Genomic DNA, 18,954 nt, shown 5'->3' on the forward strand with positions numbered 1-18,954 from the left:
ATAAAATTCAATTTTTTCAGAAAACGTGTGTTCCAATAACATTGAAAAACAAATTAAAATGTCAATAGCAACCTTTGATACAAGCATTATGAAAACTGCAGCAGAAACATGAAATGACAACTGAAAGTGTCATTGTAAAGGGAAGGATGTGAAATTATTTTTTTTTTCTCTTCATCCACTAATTTTGAGCCATGTGCACATTTAATAATTAATTCCACATTTAATAATTAAATAATTATAATTAAATGTGGAATGTAAAATTTTGCTTGGGGAGTATTTTAATAACTTTAAATAAAATAATTATCAGCAGGTTTTAATTTTTTTTTTCCTCTCATCTACGACTAACATTCATTCTAAGAGAAGGTTAGTATTTCTTTTGTTATAAATAAATGATTGCACTATTAAGACAGCTGTTAAAGCCATTGATGGAGAACTAATCACTCATTCTTAATGAAGTTGTTTGTGCAACCATAGCAGTAACTTTGTAGTATGAAGTAACAGTCTGGTGAGTTAATATTGTAGATGAAGTTGTAAAACACCTTCGGGGCTGGTTGTTGACTTGCCCAGTTCTCCTTATTTCACGTGAGATGTTTGCATCTGCAGAAGTGCATTTCAGTGTTGCAATTTTGAAGAATATTAGAAGGTTGTTTGCATGAGGACATATATATTTTTATGTGGAGGGAGAGGTTGTATATCCCAATGGGAAGGATAGCAAGTGAAGTGAGTCATCATAATTGCCTGCAGGATTTGTTGAGACTCATGCCCATGTGCTTGCCAGAATGCAGGCTCCTGGCTTGCCGTAGCACAGCTGATAGCACACATTCCGCATCCTCTGTGGTGGTCGTGAAAGTCAAGAAACTACCTCAATTTATTTCTTTTTATTCAGTATGTGTGTGTTACTTGCCCTAGCTTTCCTTTTAGCAGGTGCTCTTTATGATAATAGTGGGAAGAAGTTGCTTTAACCCCAAAGAATTCATTACTGAGCAAAGTTCCAGTTAAGGCTGGGACTGTATGTATTCATGCTGAAGGGACACATCCTTGTGCCTGTTCTTCTCAAGAATAACAACTGTTTGTTGTTGTTGTTGTTTTGTGTTTTTTTTTTTTTTTTCCTTTCTCTAGTGACTGTACATTTGGCAGAGGGTGTTTGTTTTGGAAGCAGCAAGGCAGCTGATAGAGAGAAACTGATTGAACAGGACAGCACAGACATGGGGCTGAGGTCTGCAGGAGTCCTGTTGATGAGGGTGTGTGTCCATGATGGTGACAATACAGGGTGACTATTAATGCTGTGGCTGCAAGTGGTTCCCTTCTGTGCTCAAGGGAGATATTTCAGAGCACCGTGAGAGCCCTGGGGGTGCAGTAACACATGGCTATTGCCTGGTGGACACTGTCTGCTTTGAAATTCAGCTCATCTATCACAGGTCTGCTTGAAAATTGGTTGACATTGCTGTGTTAACGGAGGTTTAATAATGGGCTGTTCCTCAGGCTGACAAAGATTGCAAGGTTTGAAATAAAGGGTTGCAAGGACAGGCTTCTCTGTGAAGCTCAAGAGATGTAAAATCTGGGGTTTTCCATAAGCATTAATGTGGGCTGCAGACAAACTTTTCCTGGACCAGAACCTGACTGTGCATGGCACTACTGCATTGTGAAAGTCTGTTTTATTGTGTGTGAATCATTCTGTTGGAACTGGGGGCTCCCTTTGGCTGACTGAAAGGGAGAAGAGAAGGAGCAAGAGTGCAGGAGGTGGTATGTTTTGTTTTACCATTTGTTTTACCATTCCTCATAGTATGTAGACATACTACATACTTATAGTATGTAGACTGCGATTTGATAACGTGGTTGCATAGCCCATGAGGAGTTGTCTGGGTGTCCTGAACTGTGGACTTGTATTCAGATGTGTGGCTGAATGCGTAAAAGAGGTAAAGGTGCCTTTGCAGTTCCTTGACTCTTAAAAAGAGGAAAAGGAGAGGGGCAGTTTACCCCTCTATTGATGAAAACACGTAAATATGAGGTAAGACTATGCCGCCATCCTTGGCCATATCAGTCCATCTCTCTGCCATATCAGTCAATGGGGAGCTGATGCTGCTGATGGTGGGTTGATTCACGGGTTATTTCATAGCTCCCAGAAAGATGGTGTAGTTTGTAGTACATGTAAATGCCTGGTAATTTCACTGGGCTCCAGATTGTAAGAAGGTCACTTGCACGCTCTTGAGCTGCAGTGGCCTCTCAGACGACCCCTGTGAAACTCCCATATGGGGCTTCCTCTCTTCACGGAGAGAGCACAAGCACGACAGCAGTTTCTTGTTCTCTTTCTTTGCTCTCCCTGCAATTCCACAGGCAATTCTGACTGACTGCCTTGAACACTCCTGTACATACCACCGCTCTTCTATCCCCCGTCTTTATGTCCTTGAATTGGTAGTCTTGTCAGTGAGATAAGGACTTTGTTGCTCGGCCATCTTTATAAAGAGCCCCTAAATCCTAACACTTGTTTCTGACAGAGGAAATCGAAAAGCTTGTGAGTAGATGCTTTTATTTGTGAAAAAAGCAAAAATCTCAATTTAAAAAAAATGCCTGTTTATTTATCTGCTCTGCTATTACATTGTTTATGCTTTTTTTTTTTTTTTTTTTTTTGAGGAAATTGATGTGGGAGAGGACCTAGTGATCTGGTTTCACCTCCCACCAGCCAGAACGTTTCTGGGGAGTGTGTGGATACACGGGATGCATGCTGGCAGACAAAGCCACTCTTATAATTATGCTAAACACACCTCACCAAGAGTTGCTGCAGTTTCAGGAACCAGAAAAGAAGAACGGTATACATGTGCCAAGTGCTGGGGACGGATTCATTTGCTCGGACGTGATTTTTATATGTCTTGTTAGAAATGAATGGGTTAGCAACCAGGGAGGGATCACAGGTGACACGGCAAGACTTGGCATGCCAAAGAAAACCTGGGGCCACCTGGGCTCTTGTACTGAGTGAAAAAAATCAGTTTTATGACTCTCCTGGAATCAAACTGAAATGAGACTGGTAATAAACAACTTCTGTGCTAATAGCAGGGTGCCTTACCATGCAGGTGGTTTGGAACAGAAGTCAGTGCCTTTAAGCATTGTTTTATGGTGTTACGCATTTCAGACTGAAAAATGGCCACAAGCTCTATTACTTTAATATTAACACTTTTTCATCTCTCCCTCTTGCAAACTGCTGCATTCATCAATTACAAAGTGGCTGCTGTTTTCCCCTCTCCTGCCATGTTTCACAGCGTGAGGAGGGAGAGGCAGGTGGGTGGCAGGAGGACAGCTGAGGACGTGATGGCACCGGAGCCGAGCCTGGGCTGCTGCCAGGTAACCTGTTGAGGGGCCTTGCAAGGCCCTCAGCGATGAGGCACTGAGCCACCTCACAGCTGAAGCTGTCTGGTGACCTGTGAGGGGACTGCAGCTCTTATGAAGCCTTCTCCCATTTGGGTTTTCCATCCTTCCTCCTGCTCCGAGCTGGCTTGGCAGTGCAGGTGTTGGTAACCAATCCCCCCAATGAGGTAGTCCTGCCATGTTTGTGTTGTGGCATGGTTTTGAGCTCAAACTGGCTTGCTGGAGATGGACTGTGGTTTTTTTGTTTTGTTTTGTTTTGGTTTTTTTTAAAGCCTATTCTTGAATTCTTTTCCCATTCTAAATATGTCAAGTTGAGTTTATCACAGTGCCAGTACCAACTGTAACCAGAGCTAAATTAGCCCTCCTGTTGGCTCTGCTTGGTTTTCACTTTTCAACAAGCCTTAGTAAAATAAATCGTGTCCCGCTTGTCTTTAAATTTCATTACCATGACCTAACTTAATTTGTTATAAATTATTTCTACCTGAGCTTCTTTGGCTGTGAACTTGCAGCCTCCAGTGTCTTGCTCATTGGACCATTGCCCAGCTAATCAAGACTTTTTTCTTCCCAACTCTTGCTTTTTGTATCAGCTAGCTCCGCCAAAGTCAACTTGGCTGTACAACCTCCATGGGGACGCACTGAAAGCTGATGTACTCTTGTCTTTAAAATGAGGGCTTTATTGAACTGAGCTTTGGTCTCTTCCTGTTGTGCTCTAGTACTGCTAATAAAGACCTCTTCTCCCTTAGAAAAGAAGTGACCTCAGTGCTTTTTTTCTCATCTGGGAAGGAGCCATTGCAATTCTTTCTTCTGGCTCTTCCTTTCTTTTCTTTTCTCCTTGGGAAGAATAACTGACTGGCTGGAAAATCTCTTCTCACTCAGTATCAAGCAGCTGTGTCTTGTTTTTGTTTTTTAGCACAGCTAGATTTCATGTCTGATAAAGACTGGTGTTTATTTCCACTGAGAAATGCCAATCCATTTTTTTCTTTAGAGCTGTTCCTATTATTTAGCGATTGTTGATAAACAACTTTTATTTCAGCCCCCTGAACACTGAAGGCTCGCCTCTCACCAAGCTGCTAAGTTGCAACCAGGCTAAATATTTTGCTGAGTAAGGGTCAGAGAACCCTTAGAGGATTTCAGCCTCCCACATCAAGTTGTAATATCAACTTTCTATGATCATATGTCCTCAGAAGAGAAATTTATGCTGTGAGTTTGTTACGACTTTGGAAAAACAGTGCATGGTTTTAAAAAATAAAAGGATTTTACCTGACTTCCTGGGAAGCCTTGGGGATACTCCACAGCAGTCATTTTGGAAGGAAAACATCCTGATTGCTGCTTAGGTGGAACACTTGTAATTTGCAAAGACCTTTAATGGTAGCTGAGGGCCTGATGTAACTCACCAGGATGTTTTAAAAAAAAAAAAAAAAAGAGAGTTTCTAGCTCTCATTTGGAGACCAGTGGTAACATTCAACTATTTCTGATGAGCAGCATAACAGAATCTTTCAGTATAGCCTTTCTTTTGAAAACCTCTGTAATTCTTGCTTGCTGTCTAGGTCCTGGTGGAGCAGGCATCTCAGCTAGATTAGCTTCTTCCTGGAAAAGTGTGTTTAACTGTTACAGTGTATGCTGAGGGAAGTGAGTTTCCTGGGTGCATTCAGGCTCTGTTGAAGGCATTCCGGTACCTCCTGGTGTAGGGGAGTACAAGTACAGCTCATACAAAAGGTACTGCCTTGTGCACACAGCAGTCTCCTCAGCTCTGACATGCTCTAGCCTGACCTAAATTGTTGGGCTCAATATGAGCTTTACTGGTAAAATGACACGTCATATGATAGGCAGGGGGTCAGATTAGATGATCTAATGGCTCCATCTGGCCTTAAACTCTTAATTAGGGAAATGCTGCCAGCACAAGATGGCATCGAAGCTTTCCACTGCTAGATTCTGCTGCCCGGGAGATCCTCAGATAAAATGGAGCTGCGGAGGCTGTGCTTGAGCTGGCCTTTTCCTTGGGCTTTAATGCCGATATCAGCCAGCTGAGCTAAAAGCTAGCGTTGGGTCCTGATGGGAAGCTGCTAGCCTTGCTTTCACAGAAATACAAAAGCCCCATGCCTAACTCTTCCAGGCTGTTTCATGTTCAGCTTGTAGAGCTGTAATGATATCTAAATATAGAACTCAAATCTATTATTAGCCTGGTACTATTGCATATATTGAGAGAAAAAAGATATGCTTCTCTGGCAAGCTGACGAAGAAGAAATTATAGTTATTTGAAGCTGTTCATGGATTAAAATATTAAAATTGGGGATGAATTTTTGTTGGTGGGTGGTTTGATATGGTAGAGGTTTATGATAGTTTGCTTGACATCTTTGGTGCAGAAAAGTGAAGTATATATGTGTGCATTGTTGCAGATGGGCACTTTGATCTCAGCTATACAAGCTGATAGTGTGCAGGTTGAACAACCATTGACCCAGCAAAATCAGCATCACTGATCAAACAGTTACTTCAGCAAGCCCAAGTGGCTTGCAGTTAAGTCAGTGCGTCACTTGGTTCCAGAAGGTTATTTGAATGTCTTCTCAAAGTTGTTTAATTGTGTGTTGATCTCATAATTATTCCATACTTGCTTTCACCATTTTCTGAAATTAGTTGATACTTATCTATTTTAATTTTTATTATAAAACATTTTGTTATTGTGGTATTTAACCTTCACTTTAGCTTAAGAACTTGCAATTGGGAATTTCAAACTCTATAATTTTTCTTTATATAAAAATGTTAAGCTTTTTTTTTTTTATGTATATGTTACTCTACTTTGATATGCATCTTAGAGGTCCTGTTGTTATACTGTTATACACCCAGTTTATTTCAAAGCACAAGGAGCTGAATTAATAACTGCTATGCTACTCTTCTAAAGCACTGTCCCCTACTGCTAATTTAGTTTGTGGTTTCTTCCCCCCTCTTTCAGATATTTTTTCATACAGAGTAATTACTGTGGAAGTATGTTGCTTTTCTTTGTGGTCTCATCTTGTGGATTTTAATCAGATTGTTTCATTTTAATAGTAGCTTCTACTGTCCTGGCTTCTTTCCTTACCAATTCCTTGTGCCATAGATTATTGCTCTGCTTGTTATTTATTTATTTATTTATTTATTTTATTTTTATTTTTTTCCCACTGGGCAGTTGCGCATGGAAAGAAGCAGCCTTGGTTTCCTGTAGTTTAACACAACTAGGTAAAGCAGATCCCAATTAACAAAAGCATATGAAAGTGGATGCTAAACTACGTCTGTGGCACTGTCTCTACTCACATCTCTATTTCCCTTTGAGGTGTCTAACCCTAGAGATGGTCTAATCTGCAGTGACCTGTAGCAGTTACTGGGGACCTACTCTGTGGCAATAGGTCATCCGGAAGAAGCAGCTTTTAGTCACGTTTTGCTTCATTCTCCTCCTCCCTTGCCTGTCTTACTTCGGAATCTGTAACACATCTTATTTCTTCTAGGGCTCCCTAGTGCCTGGGTATCTGCAACCAGCAGCTGTCTTGCTGGCTGCTTCATGCAACTGTTGTCAACTTTACAAAGCCGCTAGCATGTTCCTTGCTGAATGGTCCCTTCAGGTTTGCATGCTTATTTCTGCCTTGCTGACTTTATTAGCAGCACAGTTTCCCCAGCCTAATTACAACTTCTCTCTTCCCACTGTCTAGTAAGTTACAGGAACATTTGGATGAACCTCAAATGAGCCTGGAGATAACAGTATGCAAAACCAAATAAGTGCCCTTAAAAGTGGAATAAAAGTCTCTAGATGATCTGAACTTTGCTTATCTTTTAAAGGGGGTAACTTGAAGGCCTGTTAGTTTCTGAGAATGCATTATTATTACTGGGGGTTAGATTTATAATGTGCAAAACAAAGTAAAAAAAGATCTTCATTTGGACAAGGACACCATCTGCAGTCACCAGATGCAGTTATCAAGATTAAATTGCAAGACTTGTCACTGATTATGCTGGTAATCATTGAGGTGATCAGTGTAATTATCTTGAGATCAAGAAGACGTTTTCTCTGATATGATACTGCAGAATTGAGTTGAAGGAGCATCCATCATGAGCTACTGGGTAGAGTCAGGATATGGCTCAAACCAGTCACTTTTCTTATAAACTTGGATCATGTTCTTTTATAATATGGGAGAAAAATAGATCAGCAAATATAGTGAAATTGACCTTTTATGTTAAAAACATTTCACATTGGATTCTATCAGATTTGTTGAAAATCTACTGCAGTGCCTAATCATGAAAGGCATCTGTGCATTCAGTTCATAACCAGGCTGTATAACAGACTTTATTCTGTGTCTTTTTATTTGGAAAAGATAAAGTATTCCCATTTCAGATTATTTTAACCCTTAAGAATATATTTTCTTTCTAGTGTAAATTATCTGGAGGATTGGCTTGACTGCTGCTGGAAAGGGTTTTCTTGCTAGAACAGAACAGTTGATGTTACAGAAAATGTGACTGAGAATTGATGGAACATGATCCTAAACTCTAAAAATGGTCTTGAGTCTAATGCACACTAATAATTAATCTAGAAACAAATTATATGGCTTTGGAGAATACTTCAGACAGTCATTTGTCTGTGGTGGAGCATTTCCCTTAAGTGTTATATGGTTCTTCATGTACTTATATGGTAGTAAAAAAAAAAGTTCATTTCACAGATATGTTTGCTGAGGAGTGACCGGCTTATCTTGAGCCTTTGTTCATTCTTTTGTAGACCATCAAGCCAATTTCTTGAAAATAACGAATGATGAGCAATATTTAACAGTTGATGATACTCAGCTGATTTCTTATACTTCTAATTTTTCTGTTATTTCATGTTGATGCTACCTATGCACTATAAGTATATGTAATGTTTTGGTTCCTTTTTCAAGTGGCATAGATAGGCATACAGAATGTTGTTTATATTTCCCAGCAGGGTGTATTGCTCAGAGAAAGCATGAGAACCCTTCGTAGCCGAAATCATCTGAAGAGGATGCAGGCAATAACTGAGAAAAGTAGGCAACATTAAAGATGATTGAAAAATCAAGGGATGGTGACATTGGAAGAGTAAAACCATATCCATTATTTGTTAGGGCTTGAAAGAAAGAGAACTAAGCCCATCCCTGACATCTGTTCCTTTAATTTCCATCAAGCGTATCAGATTTCCTTCCAAGGAATATGTTGTCGCAGAAGACTTCCAAGAGCAAAGCATCTTAGGAAAGATAGGAGATAATGGCTAATATTTTTCTTGTCATTGATCTTTTCTTAATCTGCTAAGCTTCACACAATTATTTATCAGCAGCAAATTATAAAATAATTTCTGATGAGATGAAAAAGGAGAGAAGTCAAATACATTTTTTACCATGAACCCAACCCATCAATCTTAAAGTGCTGATTCATTTGCCCACACAGTATAATTAAGTAAGCTGTTAATCTGTAATAAAGAGTGATACATTTGGTGATCTCACAATCAGAAAGTAATTATAGCTTAAAATGTTCATTTGGCTCTCCTTAGCCGTTCTATCACTCTGTTAAGAGAGGGTAAGATCTATAAACCTGTACCTATACAGTATGCTTCTGCCACTAGAAATGTTTTATGATGAGCAGCTGTTAGAAAGATGTCTATACTGGAAGGTTTTGGGGAACAAAATATTGATGTTCATTCCGAGTGCTGTCTTGAGGGAGAATATTATAGTTTGAGTACATTTGGTATTTCATTAGATAATGAATCCATTATGTAATTGAAGTTCAGGCTCACAGTGATTAATCATGACATTTCAATTATTCACTGAATCTGTGATCTTTTGCACCCCTTTTTTCTCACCTCATTTGCTGTTGGCTTCTATTCATTTATTTCTGTTACTGCTTTAGGATTTCATTGTGCCATGCTCTGAGATCCTGAAAGTCTTCCATTGCTGGAGACTTTCTTTTGGGAATTTAAGTCACCTGGCACCTAGCAGGCAGCTCTTGGCATCTCCCTGGTTTGCTGCTTTATAGCATCGTGACTGCCTACCTTCAAGGTAGCTGTGGTGAGAAGCAGCCAGGCAGCCGCACTGCATTTAAGGAGTGCCAGGGAAAAACGCCTGAAAGACAGAGATTGCCAGCACCCTGGCTCCAGAGACTCGACGCCAGATTCTTGTTTCGGATGCTAAATTGAATTCCCTGGCAGTATCCTGGAGCCAGAGAGAGGGATGAGTTGTCCAGCTTGGAGTGTGTGCACAGCTAGTGAGATTGCCCTTGGCTGCAGCGTGCCAGGATGCCTTCCCCTCTGACAATACACAGGCTGTATTTTTATTTTTTTATAGTTGTGTTGTTTGTCTGGAGGAATTCATTTGGTACCCATGAAGCTTGTCATTCTGTAGTGAGCAGGCAGCACAGAAATCAGAAACAACTGCTGTGTTCTCCTTTGGGTCCTGCTGCTCCTGCTCAGCTCCAGCTTGCAGTTATCCTCACTTTCCAGCTCTTGGAGCAGGCAGGCAGACAGGATTTCATGTTGGTTTTATCCTCCAGTGTGCACAGACCATCATAGCTTCCAGAGGTTCAGCTGCTCACAAAGACAGCATGCAGGTGTGCAGGACAAGCCAGTGTGTAGCTTTTCAGAAGGTGATAATCTTTACCCATAGCTAAAGATTAATAGGATGCATGGAAATAATTCTTCCTGTTTGGATTCTTTGTAAATATGTCATCTGCAGCTGGTGGGGAGTAGTGGTGGCAAATCACTTTGGTTCAAGTAAAATTGTCCTGTCCTTGGTTCTTCAGCAAACTGGGGTGTTTGGATGGGGGACTCACCTGTGAATTTGTGGCTATCTTGTTAATAGAATCATTGCAGGATAATATTTTTAAATATAAGTTAATGTATGGCATTATGTGACTATATTAGTGGCAAAGGAGTGCAAAGACATAAAATACAGTTATGTTTGGATGTGGAGAGTAAGGTTGGTTTGTGTGTATGCAGTAACAAACTGACTGGCATTACAGGAAAATGAACTCAAGGAAAAGGATTCATTAAAAGGAGGAATATTTTCTTTGTCAGTGGATGTTTTGATAAACCTGATTTAAAATAAAAGTATTCAATATGGCAAAGCTAAGTCCCGTTTTAACAGAGAAATTGGAGACTAGATTTATCAATGAACATGTCTTTTCTATATACCAAGACAGTCGATGTATTCAAGACAAAAAATGTCTGATGTTTCAAAGCTATAAAACATCTCTGTAATTGACTAGAAGTCAGATAGAACAATAATCGTGCTACAGTGTTCCCTTTTAATGGATTGTTAGTTATAAAATTTTAATATTTATTCAAATTGCAAGTTTGCTGCAACAGATATCTAAGAAATTAGCCCTACAGGAGTCTTTATTTCCTGGGCTTTTCTAATTCTGTGTGAGACTTCCACTGTTAACACATATGAAGTTTGTTACAGAAGTTTGTCAGGAGTTGGAGTGGGCTTTGAAAGTTGTGCCTTTTTTGTCGGGATCTGTTGAAGGCTTCTAGGACTCACTGAAGCTGAGAGTTTCTTCTGAAGACATTAGAGCTGTACATACAAGTATCAGCAGTTTAGTTTCTTGTGGGGGCTGTATGGGTCATATGCGAGGAGGGTGGGAGGCACCATAACATGTGTAGCCCATCTGCAGCATAGAGGGCACACAGCTGCTCACAGGGGTACCTTCGTTATTAGCAGAAAAGCTGGGGATGATTGTGGTGGATTCTGTGATCCCAAGGAATGTGGAGCTCTGCGGTGCAATGTGGGGTCTATTCTCAAATGAGGACTGCAGATGAGGTCTGTAGAACAGACTTGTGGACCCGGACCCTACAATCCACAGGTTTTTCAGAAATTGGCTAGTGTGTAATTCTTCCACACTGTCATTTCTGAAGGTCGAAAAGTGACAGAACAAACAGATTGAGTGATCATTACGCAGCCAACAGGCCATCCCCTGTGGCTGGTCTGTTGGCTTCTGTCTTTTTCCTCTTGCCATTCTTGCTTGCTGGTTTGAGCATATAGGCTCCAATAACAAGCAATTCCTCTCTAATCTTGGCACCTTCAGTAATAACAAATACAAACTGTGGGCCCAGATGCTGAGCATCTCTGGTTAGCTGTGACCCCACTGACATTGCTGGAATGAGAATTGCAATCTTTTTCATCAGGGGATCCAGCTTTGATGACAAGAAGAGAGATTATTCTAGCACATTATTGATAGAGAAAATGGAGCTGCTATCTCCGAATTTCCTTCACAGTGAGACATGTGTGACATCCAGCTCTCTTTGCACACCGCAAGGATGGTGTAGTTGCTGAAATGCCAAAGACGACATAATTTAGCTTATGGAATCTGCACAGATGGTCAAGCCTGAGATGGAACTACCTCTTGGCGTAAGAGATCAGCAATGAAAATCCTTTGTAGCCAGACTTTCTGACTCTAGAAACCACATAAAAATCTGTAGGGGGCTGACAGTTATGCACTCCGTTTCATACTGTGCGTCCAGGCTTGACTCCACAAGCTTGCCTTGTCCTTTGCCCCAGGGGTCCAATGCTACAGCAGGTGATCATAGTATCACTCATGTTTTTGGGATAGGACAGCAGTCCCTCTTCTTATGCTGGACATTTTGCATGCTTCTGGTTTTTGTAACTCATTTTATATCATGCCTTTGTAGTCCTGCCAAGTCTTTGCAGCTTTGAGCAATCTCCAGACCCACCCAAGGGAGAAAAACTTCTTGTACCACTGGGACTGTATTTTCCCCATTGGCAGTGCTGCACTTTCTTGTTCTTGGGTTTGGGCTCCAAGGGGACAGGTGCAGCTAACTGACTCTTTCAGTTTTCTGCCAGATAACTGTGATGAGCCTATCAGGGCCTGGAGAAGGAAGAGGGGGAAAGAGAGGGACACTGCACAGTGGGTAGGGACAGGGCTATGGTAGGAAGAAGCATGCCTCCTTTTGTCTCCTGTGCTTAGAAGGAGACTGTGCTTACACTGCAGCTTGATGCCATAGCACCTTCTGTCTTTTTTCTTGAGGCCCCATGACAACACATCCCAAAGAAACAGCCTTTTCCCAAATTGGGAATTCAGCTGAAACTGCTGAGAATCCCACTGAAATTCCAAGTACAAGTGCTGTGATATTGGAATGACTTGAACAAAGATATTTGGCTGTCACAGGTAGTTTTTTGTACTGCTTGGAAATAATCTTTGGAGCACCCTACTAGAATCTAGATACACAATGTACGGAGAAGGAACCTGATGAACAAGCAGGGAGTGTGTTTCTCTCTCCCATTTGGAAGATGGAAATTTCCAGGAACAGTGTCATTAACAAGCGGCTCCGATGAGCTTCATCTTGGTGGAGATGCAAGCTGATCCTGACAGCTGGGGAGGCTCTGTGTGTGTGTTTGAAATACTGTAGGATAGCTCTTAAGGTTGATTTTGGTCTCTCCTTTGGAGTACTTGGCAGTGGCTGGCTTTAAAGTGCAGGAGACTGGCAGCTGCTTCTCTCTGACTTTTCATGGGGGCAGAGGCTGTGTGGAGTGCCAGTGACAAACTTCTCACGTGTGTGTGAGCACTTGGCTAAAGACTTGGGTAAAGCTGTCACATAGACTCCGAAAGTGTCCACTCTAAAATAGAAAAAAAAATATTTTCCCTTGTCTTTCGTCTTCTCTTTTGTTAGGTCAGGCATCTCTAGCGAAATATGTGATTGATCTTTTTTTTTTTTTTATACGCCTTTTGTTGTCTTAGTACTGTCCTAAAAAAAAATTCTCAGTTTTTCAGTGTCACTTTTATGCTGTCCTCTGTGATCTTTATAGCATTTCCTTTATCATGCTCTGAAGGCACAATAGGATAAATTAATATTGAAAGTTAATTAATATTGAAATTGTTATGGCCTTTCTGTGTGACTTGGCTAAATCTGCAGGCCCTTTTTTTCCAGATGGGTAGTAGGAGGCATTAATGCTTCTTTACCTCACTGAATTTGTGTGGGGAGGAGTTATTAATTAAATACCTGAACCAGTAGTCTCGCAGATGCTAAGCACTCATGTGCCAAGATACAATCTACACACCTTGCTTGCTGGAAAGGGAAACCGCTGCAAGTACCTCACACCTGGAACTTGATACAACTCTTACTGTATATTAAGAGCAAATGTGCCTTCCTTGAGGATTTCAGGCTGTGTACATTTTCTCACACTGTTGGATGTTTGTACTGAGTGAGTGGTCTTGAGGGAGCATGAGAAGAGGAAAGCTAGAAACCAGTTAAAACTGCAAGACTAAAAAATTATTTCTTGTCCTCTTCACTCTGTAGTTTTATAGCCTTGCAATATTTGCCTTATATGTTAGGTTTTCTGTGTGTACTTGTATTTAACAATGTACACAAAATGCCTTTTTAAGCCTTGCTGTTATCTGTGCTTGTAGCATTGCTGTCTTTTCCCTGTGCCTTCATTTACTTTTTAATTTATTTTTCCATGTTGTTTTTTTTTTTTTCTTTATTTGCGCATTTCCAGTTAATTCACATGTTTATTTTAATTCTGTCTTCCACTTCTTTTTTCTGTAATCTTCAGTTTTTCTGTCTGTTTTTCTCTCTTGTCCTTGTTCCAACCTCCATTACCTTCTATTTTATTTAGTGTGTTCCAGGCAGAGAAAATTCAATAGATACTCACGAAGCCAAAAATCTTCCTTTTGGCATTACAAAAGGTCAGATCCTAGTTCCCTTTTGTCTTGTTGAAGTTGGTAGGATGCCTGTCAAGGAAGTGCTATGCTTTGGTTTGTTGGTGGAACCCAAACCACAGATATCCCTTGGATCAGATACTCTGATTGTGGAAGTAAACAAAGCTCTGTTTCCCTCGACTGATACTGAGTCCCGTTGGAATGCTTCCAGTTAATTTACTGAGAATTTGCTCAGCTTTATTCTTGCTCAGCTAAGTTTTTGTTGGCTGGATTGTTAATTACAGGTTTAAACTCATATTTGCTCTTTTTAACAACTTAAAACAGTGGGAGTTTTTCTCCCTCTTTACCCATTTACTGAGTATTCTCTTATGAAGATGCATTGCTTCATTAAACATTTGCCTGCTCAGTCTGTAATGATCCTACTCCTTCCACTCTAAAGACATTAATACATTAAAGAAAAAGAGCTTCACTTGTCTTCACTGGGGTGAAGACATTCCACATTGTCTTTGGTGCTTGGGGCCTCTTCAACACAGTATATTTGGTGGCATAACTATGCTATGGAGGTCTCACCAGGACCCATGGTGTAATTTCAGGTTGGCACATGGACTTTTTCCCATACTCTTATGTTCTTAATGAACATTGTTGAGCAGAAAAGCTGAGTCTGGTAGCATTGCCATGGATGTTTAGTGTCACATTTCTGATGTCTGGCATTGCTATCCAGGGACTGATAATTATCAAAGGTCTCAGTAATTCCTAAAGACAGTTCTGATGCTATCTCATGCTGTTGAAGGTGCTGGTATAGATGTGGAGAAGGTTATAGGCTAAAACACTCTTTATCTTTTGGGTAATTTTAAGTAAATAGTTTTTTTTTTTTTTTTTTTTTTTAGCCTGTAAGGAAGCAAATATGATGTTTAATCCTCACAATCTGGTGAAAACAGTGGGATTTTTCTGCCTCTGCAAAATTAAGCATCTGAGACTACTGCAGCTCTTTGCTCTTTTACCCCAGTATCACTGGTGGAAAGCTGCTGTGTACAAGTAGTAGGTGATGAGATGATGCCTACTACTTCTCTGATGGAGAGCTGAACCGCTCTTCTACTCTTCCTATGCAGCACAGTAGCAAGGCATGTAAACGTGAAGGGAAAAGAAAATAGGTGGCTGTTTTTTTGTGGGGACAGACCTTCTTGCTGCAGCACCCAGGGCTGTGGGAGGGAGGAGCAGATTGCCAGCCTGGAGCTGCCAGAGGGAGCAGCTGCCGCCTCCAGCTTGGCCTCTGAATGGGCTGCACATTTTAGCAAGTACTTAGCACTTTTGAGCAGGCTGGGAAAAAACAACTTCTGTAGCTTGTCTCCTGCTGTAATTGATTTCTGTCTGATCAGAAGACCGGACACTGCAGTGACCCAAGAGCCATAGGGAGAGATAGCATGAAGGCACTCAGTGCAGTGGGCTTCTTTTCTGTAAACCCTGCTTCACATGTGTCGTGCAGGGCTTTCTGTTGGTTTTGGAGATTCTGCTTCACCTCCCGTTCCTCACAGGGAGCTCTTCATGCTCTGCTTACTTCCCTTGATAATGGTTTTGCTTTTCCAGGGTTAACTTCACAAGAGAAATGGCTAACAACTTCCTTTCTTTTTAAGAAAAGAATGAAACTTGATGGTACAAGATCTCCGTGTTATGGAGCCAAAGCATAAACTTTCTGTTTAGGCTCTTGGGCAATCTCTCTTTTGATCAATAAATACGTTGAAAAGTGGTGGTGATACAGGAAATGGCAGTGGGAGGTGTACTTCTGTCATTCCCAAGCCATAGCATTGGACTAATCACACATAATGTACATACTCTCAAGATGTTTTTTCCTGTGGGGTTGCTGACATACTAAACATCAGCAAAAGGGCTAAAAAAAGTGTGCATTATGTGTTTGAAAGATTCCATGACACGTTTAATCCATGTTACTCTGATGTGCCAAAAAAAGCAGTTAGTATATGAATTCTGCAGGCAAATATAATTGCAATACAATTTCTTCTTCTTCCTGTACAATTACACACATCCTCCCTGCAGGGATTTTATTGTTCAGTAAACTACGCTGTGTGTATGAAAAAAAAAAAATCATTTATATGTAAATATAACATGAAGGCTGCAAATATCCAAGCTGCTACAGAGACAAAGGGCATGCACATGAAAACAAATGGACCTGCTGAGGTTAGAAATTCATAGTTTACCATAATAAGGGAAAAAATAAATGAGATTGTCTTTGAAACCTTATAGGTCAGCATTTTAGACTTTTGTATTTGTGTTCCAATTAAAGAAGAAAATGGAAAAGCTTCTGGATATTTACTATTTTTAAGCCAAATTGCAAGTGGAGAAGAAGAAACACTATTTTTCATATATTCTATTAGCAAATTACATGCCATGAAAAAATTTTTTTGTTTGGCTTGCATATAGTTTTATGTGAAGTTTGCTTGGTTTGGGGGATTGAGTTTTTGGCAACTATATTTATTTCTTTTTCTCTGTCTTAAATGTAAAGAAAATTTTCAAGAAAAATGGTAGTAGAAATTATTTCCGTGGGTAGCTCAGAAACTACTGTGAGGTACAGGAAATAAGCATTCAAAAGCAAGAAGGAAATAGGGGCAGAAAACAAGGAGACGGTGGATATTTGTGGTGTCTCCTAACATTATTTGTTTTGTGTAATTTTTTGTTGTTTTAAAGTACCTTAGAAAGTAAACACTTTAACTATGATTTGAACTTAAAATAACATAAACTATTTTTAAGATAAATTCACATTAACCATCACAAATTCCTCACTTACCAGTCACTTGCTGGAGATCTAACTCCTAACTCTTGCTAATGTACCTTCTACTTTAGCAAGGGAAAATGTAATTTATTTTTATGGGTATTTTAGAAAAGTCTGCTTTTAAAAACAAGCCAGTGCCTCCTCTAATAAGTATTAAAGCATGAACCTGTGTAATTTGTAATGAGTGTAGTCTATCCTCTTAAAAGTGTCCTGGAGATTTATGTACTAAACTCAGATTAATGCTAATAGGAGATACCTGAATAAATACTCTGCTGCACGGATAGGATAATAGATCATTTATTTGGTATTGCCTTTCACTTTGCCTTCATTCATTTCTATTTTTTTAAACCAAATTTGGATTGGAGTTTATGGTATAAGGAACTTTTCTTCCTCTTTGCAGGTGTGCTTTTAAGAAGAGTATTGACGATGAGGAAGTCCACACGTTAGTCATTTTTTGCTAATCCCACCGAAGAAAATGAAGCCACACTTCAGCTTTGCCGATCCTTTTCCCGCCACTGTTGGCTGAATGAGAAATGGTTGTGTGATTATGCTGACACCCCAGCATGCATTTGGTAGACCTGTGGCTAACTCGTTCCCTCTCCATGTGTCTGCTCTTACAAAGTTTTGTCCTCATGATACTGTGCTTTCATTCTGCCAGTATGTGCCCGAAAGGCTGCCTCTGTTCTCACTCTGGAGGTTTAAACGTCAGCTGTAGCAATGCAAACCTCAAGGAAATACCCAGAGATCTTCCTCCAGAAACGGTCTTACTTTATTTGGACTCCAATCAGATAACGTCTATCCCCAATGAGATTTTTAAGGACTTGCACCAACTGAGAGTCCTCAATTTATCAAAAAATGGGATTGAATTTATAGATGAACATGCCTTTAAGGGGGTGGCAGAAACCTTGCAGACTCTGGATTTGTCTGACAACCGGATTCAAAGCGTGCACAAAAATGCTTTCAACAACTTAAAGGCCAGAGCCAGAATTGCTAACAACCCCTGGCACTGTGACTGCACGCTGCAGCAGGTGTTGAGGAGCATGGCCTCCAACCACGAGACAGCCAACAACGTCATCTGCAAGACCTCCGTGCTGGATGAACATGCCGGGAGACCTTTCCTCAATGCTGCCAACGATGCTGACCTCTGCAACCTTCCCAAAAAGACTACCGATTACGCCATGCTGGTCACCATGTTTGGCTGGTTCACCATGGTGATCTCATACGTGGTTTATTATGTCCGGCAAAATCAGGAAGATGCAAGGAGGCACCTTGAGTACTTGAAATCCCTGCCAAGCAGGCAAAAGAAACCAGATGAAGCCGATGACATTAGCACTGTGGTATAGTATTCTGAATACAATGACTGCCTTTACGATGGAAACTAGATTTGGATGACACTAAAACCAGAGGTTTACTTCTAACATTCATTGTAAACATTAAGACTCTTTTTTTTTTTTTTTTTTTTTTTTTTTTTTTTTTTTTTTCCTGTTTAACTGAATTACGCCACTGTTGAGCTTTCTAACAGAGTTTTGTCTGGGTGGTATACTTTAATTATTTCTCTGGTATCCTAAAGCAAGTGAATTAATATGTAAACCTTAGTTTAGACCCATTCCACTATTTAATAATGAAATTTATTTTTTTAATTTAAAAACCAAATAAAAGCTTAACTTTGAACCATGTAAAACAGAGTAATTTATTGAGCAGAAACCTGTCTGGTGCCACAGCATATTGAGTTTGATCAGTGCTCATGAGGTGGAAGTTGAGAGCAATAATGAAGTGGGCTGTGAGAAGTTTGAGAGCAGAGTCCCCAAAGGGCTCTTCTGTCCCCAGGGCACAAGGTGAAGAGCTGGTGAATGGTGGCCCATTTGTGGGCTGCTCATCATGATGAGAGAATGCCCTGACTTCAGGAGAAGGGAATGGAAACTCAGGTAGGATCCTGGAGGGTTTTTTGGCAGTGCTGGGGAGAAACCAACATGAAAGACCAACATTAGAGAACACCAAAGAGAAGGTGTTCTAGGTGTAGTAGGGAAAAGGGGCTATTTTTAATCTTACACCCATTTACTGCCATCCAAGAGCTTCAAACAGATGTCTTGAGCACTGGGGAGGGCAGCAGGATGGCAAGAGCAAACTCAGTCATACTGTTCAAACTAGAGCACCAATCGTAATGGGAAGAAAAAGAAAAA

The 18,954-nt window shown here is 40.4% G+C and overlaps 1 protein-coding gene across 6 annotated transcripts in view; it reads left to right on the forward strand.

The window, feature by feature from the left end:
• LRRC3B (leucine rich repeat containing 3B) overlaps positions 1–18,445 on the forward strand; it is a 205,014-nt gene extending 186,569 nt beyond the window's left edge. For all 6 annotated transcript variants that reach the window (XM_084512142.1, XM_084512141.1, XM_084512140.1 and 3 more), the window contains one exon: positions 17,175–18,445. In XM_084512142.1, coding sequence (XP_084368268.1) covers positions 17,338–18,117 — 780 coding nt within the window. In that variant the 5' untranslated portion in view covers positions 17,175–17,337 and the 3' untranslated portion in view covers positions 18,118–18,445. The remainder of the gene's footprint in view (positions 1–17,174) is intronic.
• The last annotated feature ends 509 nt before the right edge of the window (positions 18,446–18,954 follow it).

The sequence above is a fragment of the Aythya ferina genome (genome assembly GCF_964211825.1).
Source record: "Aythya ferina genome assembly, chromosome: 2".
Taxonomy (NCBI): Eukaryota; Metazoa; Chordata; class Aves; order Anseriformes; family Anatidae; genus Aythya; species Aythya ferina.